This window comes from Mustela lutreola, chromosome 10, assembly GCF_030435805.1.
Source record: "Mustela lutreola isolate mMusLut2 chromosome 10, mMusLut2.pri, whole genome shotgun sequence".
Classification (NCBI taxonomy): Eukaryota; Metazoa; Chordata; class Mammalia; order Carnivora; family Mustelidae; genus Mustela; species Mustela lutreola.
The window spans coordinates 44,446,795-44,456,544 of record NC_081299.1 but is presented as its reverse complement, the minus strand read 5'-3'; the positions used below and the strand labels follow the sequence as shown (position 1 = coordinate 44,456,544).

At 47.3% G+C, this 9,750-nt stretch overlaps 1 protein-coding gene and 1 long non-coding RNA gene across 2 annotated transcripts; one reads left to right on the top strand and one right to left on the bottom strand.

Annotated features, from left to right (window-relative positions):
• Nucleotides 1-662: 662 nt before the first annotated feature.
• Nucleotides 663-2,132, bottom strand: LOC131809885 (dnaJ homolog subfamily A member 1). Its single transcript, XM_059137350.1, has one exon. The coding sequence runs from the start codon at nucleotides 2,015-2,017 to the stop codon at nucleotides 824-826; it is 1,194 nt and encodes a 397-aa protein (XP_058993333.1). The 5' UTR covers nucleotides 2,018-2,132; the 3' UTR covers nucleotides 663-823.
• A 5,614-nt stretch (nucleotides 2,133-7,746) lies between these two features.
• Nucleotides 7,747-9,348, top strand: LOC131809737 (uncharacterized). The gene is made up of 2 exons (XR_009345274.1): nucleotides 7,747-7,949; nucleotides 9,247-9,348. It is a non-coding gene; the product is annotated as an uncharacterized LOC131809737 (long non-coding RNA).
• Nucleotides 9,349-9,750: the final 402 nt, after the last annotated feature.

The window sequence follows — 9,750 nt, the reverse complement described above, 5'->3', positions numbered from 1 at the left end:
TAACATACCTTAAATAAAAAAAAACCTTCCTATCGCATACATGCAAACTTCTCCACGTAAATGTCTCTTCACTGTAAGTTACCCTGCTCCCGAAGCCACTACTCTGAAGCTTATCATGGTCCAAAAAGAAGGCAAAAAAGTATAACCAGGACTGATATATATATATGTATATATATATTTAAAAAAGGGGAAGAAAAAGATGGCACAGAAGGGAATGCAATTCTACAAGTGCAAGCCCTCAAGCAGCAGCATATGACAAACCCCTTCTTTAAAGAGGTATCCTTTCTATCACTGATACCACAGGCCAAATTACATAGCATGCCATCTTCAAGTAACAGTTGAGGCAATAAATGCAGAGGCATCACAATGAATCCCACTTAACATAACTATAGACCAACACTTCTCTACAAATTCTCTACAAATTCTTTGTCTGATTGCCAATTAAATACAAGTTTTAACTTCATAGCTTAACAATTAAGGGTCATACACTGAAGTCAATACATACACCCAGCATTTCAGTCTGAGCTGTTTCATATACATAGAACTGAAATTAATTACAAGGTATGGCCTAACGAATGCTAGGGGAGATTTTTTTTGAAAGCAGTTTTTACAAACATTAAACTTATCTTCCACACTGAAGTCATCATACATACGGGGCAAAGTCAGAGCTTTTATATTTGAGTTTATTCTTCATTTAACTTTTAAAACACTACTATAGTTGAATATTAAAACAAAAACAATAGCAAGTAGTGAGCTATGATTATAGTCCTTCACTCATTCACTACTGCACATAAGATGCCAGCAGTGTTATTCACTGGCCCCATTAAGAGGTCTGACACTGAACACCACCCCTGGGATGATGTTCATCATCCTCATATGCTTCCCCATTGTAGTGGCGCCGTCTTTCCTGATTTGGATCAAAGTCCACCAGTTCTACCTGGTCCATTTCATCAGTCTCTTCAACTTCCTTCCTCTCAGGGAGGAGTTTTTCCAGCAAAGAGAGTTTATCAGGAGACAGAAAGCCATTCTCAGGAAAATTTACCTTAAATTCGATGATGAGGCGACCCTTTTCATATGGCCTACGATAAATTGGCATGCCTTCATTTAGCACACACTTGATATCTCCATGCTTGACAATTTGACCTGGATGAGAGGTGATGACAATGGTTCGGTTGTCAAGAGTAGATATTGGCTTTTGAAAACCGCACAGTGCTTCAACCAGCTGTATGTCCATACACATGAAAAGGTCTTCTCCTCGCCGAGTAAAAACAGCATGATCCTTCTGATCTAAAACAATGATAATATCTCCTGGTTCCAGTCCTGGTTCTTGGTCTCCCTCACCATGGAATGTTATCTTCTGGCCATCTTTCATGCCTTTGTCAATATGAACTTCTAGAATCTTCTTCTCTCGAACTATCTTCCTTCCATTGCAGCTTTTACATCTATCTTTAGGACTGATCCGTTCCCCATGGCCCTGGCACTCCATGCACACAGACTGAATTTGCTGAACCATTCCAGGTCCTATCTGATGAATTCTTATTTGCATTCCAGTACCTCGGCAATTGGGACAACACTCAACTGCTCCTTTCTTACCACCTCGGCCTTCACATTTATCGCAAATCACATTCTTTTGCAGAGCTAGTTTTCTTGTTGCACCGTTATATAAATCTTCTAAGGTTACTGAGAGCTGATGCACAACATTTTTACCTCTCCTTTCTCTCTGCATTCTTCCTCCTCCTCCAAAAAACATATCAAAGATGTCCATAGGGGAGCCAAAACCACCACCAGCTCCACCTTCTTTAATTGCCTGTTCACCTCCTTTGTCATATAATTCCCTTTTCTTTGCATCAGAGAGTACTTCATAAGCTTGAGAAATCTGTTTAAACTTCTCTCCTTCATTTGGATTCTTATCAGGGTGGTACTTCAAAGCCAGTTTCCTGTAGGCCTTTTTCAGTTCTTCTTGGGTGGCATTGGGTTTGACCCCCAAAACATCATAATAAGTGGTTTCTTTCACCATTTTCTACAGCCGGTGAGAGGGCCGAGGCCGATGTGGGGGAGCGGGAAGGAGCGCGTTGCTGGGCGCAGCTCGGGTAGCCGCCGCTCCTCCGCGTCTCACCGAGCGTTCTGGAAAGTTCCCTTAAATTTTTTTTTTTTAAAAGACATAGATATTCAGCTTCCAGTTTTACACTCTGGATCGACAAAATACACAAAATGTCTCCTTTCTTGGCCTCAGGCACTGCCAAAACCAGAGGAAAGGAATCAGAATCTCTTCAGACCTCTGGATTCTAATGGAGAACACCTGGTTCCAGGCAGCCTGAAGTTCTTTCCATTCCCCAGCGGGTGCAGAAATCCAGCCTCAGCTCCTACAGAGCACTCTGAGCCTTAAGGCCTTCACTGTAGTTGGGAGATGGTTCTCCATGGCTCTCTTGTGTTTCTGCAAGAAGAGGCACCAGCTATCTTTTTCAAAGATGTTTGTAGAGCAAACAGCCTTGGAAGAGAGAGCGCCTCTTCCCTGGGAGCCAGGGCAAGTCAGTTTGCTGGCCCATGTAATACAGTATTTCCTCTGAGGCAAGAGTAGGGGGTGGGGGTCGGTGGTGGGTTGCATGCAGCGCATTATGAAAGCTTTCTTTCCCTAAAGGGCACCTGGGTGGCTCAGTCTGTTAAGTGGGGGGGGGGGGCTCTTGATTTCCACTCAGATCCTGATCTCAGGGTCCTGGAATCGAGCTCCACATTGGGCTCTCTGCTCAGAGGGGAGTCTGCTTGAGGATTCTCTCTCTCCCTCACCCTCTGCCCCTCCCTCCTTTCACACTCTTTCTGTCTCAAATAAATAAATCTTAAAAAAAAAAAAAAAAGAGAGAGAGAGATTTGTTTCCCTAAACCCAAGCCTCCCCCACTATAATGCAAGCCGGCTACTCATACAGCCCCTATGTGAGCCACCCTGCATTACCCCCTGGGACTTGAGGGACAAGAGAAAATTAACACATACACACTTATGCTGCTGCTGCACCATGGGTAATAAAATACTTTGTCCCTAACCCAGGAGTCCCCCGTCTTCTACCAGCATCTGGGAAACTGTGACAGGCTCACTCATGAACTGGGAAGTAGGGCAAAGTCCCAGACTCTTCTCACTGCCCTTTTCGAAGACAACCCCTCCTGTGGTTTCAAAGGTGTTTGTGTTATTCCTAGAGGACACGCAAAGTTCCTGCATTTCCTGTTTGTTGTTTTAGTCGTTGTTGGAGCCAACTGAAGCTGGAGTGGGGGTTCAGGCTTCTAGGGACTGATGGCCAGTGTAGGGTGACCGTCCGACCTGGTTTGTCCCACATGATCATTTCAGTTATGCCTGCTGCCCGGGCATACCTATTAATAACACTCCTTTTCATTCCCCGAAATGTCCCATTTGGATAATACCTCATACAGGCACTCTCACTAGAGGAGATGAGTGACCAATTTAACAACGAACCCAAAGGCTCCAGCCCCCAGATCCCTGCAGCATCCTCCCGCCAAAGCAATAGGATACAAAGTAAGGCTTCACGCTCTGGTATAAAAACGCCATGGCTTTGGCAAGCCATGTAACCTCCTTGTGCCTTGATTTCTCTACTTATAAAATGAGGATAATAATAGCCTTTGCCTCATAAAGTTATTGTAAAGATTAAATCAGTTAATAAATGCAAATGTGAAAGGCTTAGGGCGATGCCTAGCTCATAGTGAATAGCATCTGTTATCATCGTTCGTCTTCTTGTTGTCTTTATCATCGACATCTTCATTCGACTACAAGAGCCATATGCCTTCTTTGGCCGTTTGTCAGCACCCACTGATCATTCACAGAACCAGAAAGAACCCTAAGCGCTAACCTGTGCCATACCCGTGGTTCCAGGTGCAAGACTGTCCTCACATTCTGGGTGGCAGCTCATTTGGCTTCTCACGAGAGCCACGGGAGGTCTCCTGGCAGGAATCCCATGGAGCCATTCAGTAAATAACTATGAGTACACAAAAGCCGTCTCCTTCCTATAAATCTGGATCTAGCTCGTAACTGCATACCCTCACCCTTTGGTAGGCACGTGGCGCAGGAGTGGGTGTACACCCATACACTTATATTTTACTAAGGGCTGGACTCCAAATCCAAGAGGAAAAGGGGTGCTATTAATATTTACATGGGGGCTCTGGGCATAAACTAGGGCTGTGTGCAGCTAATCAGATCCCACAGTCAACTGGGAATAACACACACACAGAGGAACAGGACAGGTTGTCTTAGGAGCTATTGGGGCCCTCGGTGCCAGGGTCTCTTGGCAGACTTTTTGGGTTGTGGCTGGAGAGCAGGAGTCCCTCTTCTTGTGACGTGCCTTGGCTCTGACCAAACTGCTGAGGAGCAGGGTCACATTTCAGTGACAAATCCAGCACTCCGAGCCTTATTAAGGTCCCTTCCAACTTTGGTGGATTGGCCAATGGGGGAGTCTCGGATTCTGTGCACTCTATAAAAACTAGGACGTTTTTATGGCCCGGGGGGACAATAAAGGCTAAAACACCAAAGGTGGCAATATAACAAGTATGCAAAACATCCCGAAGGGTTTTAAATCTCCGAGCAGCATGGCTTGTGTTTGATTGTCTTCAAGTCCTGACAAGCGTAATGACTTGTCCAATAGGCTCTCCACCGGGGCATCGGGGAGGAAGCGTTGAGCGTGTCGGGTATGAAATATTTCTCTTTTTAAAATGCAAGTGTTTCCCTGTAAAACCTGAGCTTCCTTGCACACTCCAAGCGAGTGCCTGCAGCCTTGATGAGGAGAGCCGCCGGGACAGATGTGAGTGTTTGTAAAGCAGGGATCTTCAGGTTTCAGGCCCCAGGGCCCCGATCTGCAAAACATGGCCACCGTGCAGAACATTTGTCCCCCCTGATCATTGCTGATCAGACTGAGAACTGACCTCCTGTATACTTCTCACTTGGGTTTCCTTGACCAGAGGCACCACAGGTTTTTCTTAATCAGGAGAAATAAGAAGAATTCAGTACTACCACTGATTGTGCCCTTGCTGCACAGGTCCTCTGGGCAGCAGATGCTGAGATGAGAAGGGGACACCAATGGCATAGCAGGGGTAATGTCTGTAAGAGTTTGGGCAGCAAAGCCTTTAGACCAGGACATGGATTGAACACCTGGGAAAGGAAATGGGGGAGGAAGCAGGATTGGCAGAGAGTGACCCCAACAGCAATGCAGAAGTGACAGCCAGCCCAACCAACCTAAGAGGGGGCTCTGCAGCAAAGATGGTCTGTTCCAGGACAACCACATTGGCCAGATGTGGCCAGGCCCTAAGAGCCCCATGTGTTCAGTCATTGCCTGGGACTGCCCAGGAAGGACGTGGTCTCAGGTCAGAGGCTGAGATAGATCCTGGAGGGGCTGCTTTTGGAGGCATAACACCTCCATGGCTGCTACTGTATTATTCTACCTGCTGTCTCACTGACTGTCTAACTGAGGTCCAGGGAGAACATCACCCAAGTATACATAGCCAGTATGCTGTGGGCAGAATACAGACCTGCTTTCAGACAGACCTGCTTTCAAAGCTCCGTCCTCTTCGAACCATCCAGGAAGACAGCAAGTAGGAGGAGGAGATGGAATCTCTTGGGATCCCAGAAGGATGGGCAGGACAGGGGCCCCTGGGAATAAACACCCCAGGAGGAGAGAACTGTACAGTCTCCCACACAGTCATCCCTCCTGGGAGAGCAAGGGATGGCCTTCAGCACCTCTGTCTGGTGTTGGAGCCTGACTTGTTAGCCACCACTCAAGCCTGACACATGTTGGTGACGCAAGTGGGTGCCTTGAGCCTGATGGGGCGTGGGGGGGCTACTCAGTAACTCCATCAGAAACACCAAGTGGAGCATGCGTGGGGCTCAGCCAGCCCATCCTGAGAGCAGTTCAAGCTCTGGCACCCTCCAGAGTCTGTCACATAACTTCTCTCAGCCTCCCCATCCCCTCTATCTACTCATTTAGGAACCATACTCCACAGAGGGAGCCCCCTTCCTCTTCTGTTCCAGGAATGGTGCTGGGGGCCGCAGACACCCCTGGGAGAACACAGAGCCTGTGTTCCTGAGAGATAGTTTCAGGCTGGTGTGAGGAGTGCTCCAGGGCTGGAGGTGTGCACAGACTGAAAGGCAGGGTAGCTATTCCAACCTTTACAACTTCCCGTCAAGGGTCTGCCATGCCTTCACACAGGGACACTTGGTCAGCAGGCAGCTAGCAGTAGACGCAGAAGGGCTATGAATGAAGACCAGCTTCTTCCCAGTCCCATGTTTCTGAACATGACACCTTACACGTTGCCTGCCCTCACCTGAAACTTCTGGGCACCCCAGTTTGGCTCCGACTCAGCCCGTAGTACACAGCCTGTGTTCCGCTCTCTCCTCCAGCCTCCCAAAGCTGCTGAAGCAGTTGAGAGCCTCACCGCAGAAGCACTGTGAAACCATCACCGATGAAGGCCGGGACAGACCCTTCCAGCCCTGGAGGTCTACACACCACACAAGTCCAGCTCATATCCTGCACATTTAGCTGGAAAACACATGGACAGGGCACAGGGATCTCTCCAAGTGAACTGAAATGAATTAGATTGTGCCTTTCTCAGGCTCTGGAGTCTGTGGTCATCAGAACCCAATGTCCATTCTTGAGCTGCTCTCAGGGAACTTACACAGACACCCAGGAGGGCGGCATCTAACCCCTGAGCCAGGTCTTCAACAGGGGAGCAGAGGGATGGAAAGACTGTCAGCCTGGCATTCTTCCCAGCCCAGCCCAGCCACTGCCTGCGGGGTCTTGCACAGACCACTTAGTCTCTGCAAGCTTCAGTTTTCCCTTCTGCATAATAAGGCTAATCGTGTTTTCCAAATTAAAAAACTAACCTACAGAAAGTTCTTCGTTGCCTTGAATCACCGGATTATTCCAAGGTTGAGTGAGGAATAAATACAAAATGTTTATGTCAGCTCTACTTCAATAAAAAAGGGAAAAGATCATCAGCAATAAAAAAAAGATCATCAGCAATAAAGAAATCATCAGCAATAAAAAAATAATAAAATTCTTTTATTAAAAAATTTTAATAAAAAATATGTTAGATACAAAACAAATCATGCTTATTGAAAATAGGATTATCTACTATTTGCCAGTAACTCTTCATAAAATAGTCCCGCAGAATGATTTCTATTTTATTAAAACATTTACAAACCCGTTATTTGATCTTTCAACCTGATCAAGGAAACATTCTGTAACTCCATTTTACAGAGCTGTAAACTGAGATTTAAGTGGCCAGCCGCCAGCTGCCTTGCTCAGGGTCCCACTGCCCCACAAGCCAAAAAACTGACCCTTTCTCCCGATCTTTCATCCCACAAACCTGGCCTGTTTCCCTGTGTTCTCCTGACCCCCATCTCTCCATTACACAGCTCTGTGAATTCCAGAAGACCAGAAATCCCATTTCCTATTGTGTTTGGAAACTTGGAGAACAGGTCGTTAAAAGGACAGGCCTCTGGTCATACCTAGGCCAGACTAAGAGGAGGAACCGGTTCCTGTCACTGAGCCAGTCTTCCAGATGATGCTCCGAGGGGAGCTTGGCAGCCTCTCAAGCAGCTGGGTCGACTCTCACACACACCCTGAGAAGCGGGCTTAGGAATAAACTCAGTTTACGGAAAAGAGCAGTTCAATGCCAAGAAGGAAAAGGAATGCGCCAGGGTGACGTGCAGAGAGAGCTGAGGTTGAAGCCCCAGCCCAGGCACGGACCCTCAGAGAGGCCACATGGAAGTCACGGCTCTCTTCTGACCTCAGTTTGTTGCCTCATGGTTTTCCTTCAGTTTACTCAGAGACCAACCACAGGGCCAGCCCCTCACAATATCCACGAGCTTGGCCTCTTACAGAACTCTCGTCCCCGGTGGCTCTCACATTCTAGGGTTACTGGTGATCTTCCTAGAAGCTGGAAGACACAGAGCCCATGTGAGTTTTTGGGTCCCCTCTGGGGCCTTCCTGCCGCCCGAATACAAGGTACCAATGCAGGGGCCATTCGCCAGTCTCCTGCTCCTCACACAGTGCAGGGACGAAGCCTGATTATGGTGCATACCTAGAATCTGAAGGTGAGGCTATAAATGGATTCTGGACAGGAAGGGGTAGGAGTGGGGGTGAGGGGCCAGCAGGCCCGAAAGTGTAACATCCCCACCACAATGAGGCTGGGATTCTTGCCTTTCAGTAGGCCCAGATCCTCTCGGACAAAGGTGGCTTCCTACAGGTGGGGGGGGGGGGGTAGAGGAGGGCTTCTAGACAATGCTGAGGTTCACCTGTGCAGTGGGTAGCCCCTCTCCACCTACCTCCAGTCTCTGCATACCCTCAGTCCCCTTTCTGCCCTCCCAGAGGGTAGGACCTCCCACGCAGTGGCCACAGAGCCCTGACTCAAGACCTTGCCAGAGAAGCAGGACAGTTAGGACCCTCCCTCCCCAAATGTCACTTCATTCACACCAAAGGTCTGGACTGCTCAGATATTCTTAATAAAGGCAATCCAGATTTCTCCACAGTTTCTTCAGAAACTGACCACTCAGGGGGAACCCAAGGGCTGACCCTCCCAAGCCCACAGACCCCTATAATTTACAAAGCACTGGTTATTGATATTTCCACTTATAAGAGTCAACTAGGGCTTGCTGGCCCCAGAATTCATGCTCTTACTCATGCCTCTGTATTGTCTTCTGTCTCAGACAGTGTCCAGTAAGGAAACAGAAACGTGACATGAATAAGGACAGAGTAATATAAAAAATTATTAACTATTAACAGGGAGAGCAGGAAGGAAAGATCTGTTTCGTGTTCTGAGTTCTATCTACTGTATAACGTACAATGCTGTGGAGACAAACAAGCTTGCATATTTTTCAAACCCTAGGTACTGTGCTGAGGTATTGGAAATTCGGCAGGGAACAATATAGACCTAGCTTCTGCCTTCACGGAGTTCAGAGTATAGGAAAAATGCCTCATATCATATGAGAAACACCAGCTTAGACAATTAAACTAAGTGGGACCCGTTAAAATCACCTGGAATTCGTGCAAAAAGGGGGCTGGCATATCTGAATCCCACCCCAAGCCCAGTAAATCAGAATCTTGGTATATGCTCAGGGAACACCTGGCACAAACACCTTAGCCTTACTGAGCTGATTAGGGTGTGTTATACAGCTGTCTAATATGGTCTCTGAAGTCAGTGGGAATTTTCCCAAAACAATGCTCTCTTCTCTCTACCCTTCTGCTCCTTGTGCAGCTCTTCCTCTGACTGGCTGATGGAACAGCATGTGCAAAGGCCCAGAAGAAAGAGCACAGATCGCTCAAGGTGGCTGAGGAATAAAGAATGCTAATTAATGAAGCTAGATCATGAATGCTTAAGGTCACAAAATCTATACCCAACAGGCTAATGTTTTCACCCTCAGTCTAGTCCTCTTGGCCCACCTAGAAATGTGTTTGTCAATTCCCTATACTGAATGTTCCCATCCTTGCTTAATACCATAGCCATGGCATAAAGACACTTAAGAACCCAAAGTCAGGAAATTGGCAAAGGTCACCTTCCAAATACTTCAAACTCCCCTCCAACCCTGGGGAACCCCAGCGCACTGCTACTGCTGCTCCCCAACCCTTCTTCCACACCCCCACTCTGCCTGGGTATACCTTTTAGACAACAGCCTGTGATCCAATCCTAACTTCTTACATTTCCCTTCTGTGTCCTTCTTCAATTCACAGAGCAATTGATATGATTCATAATTCCCAAAGG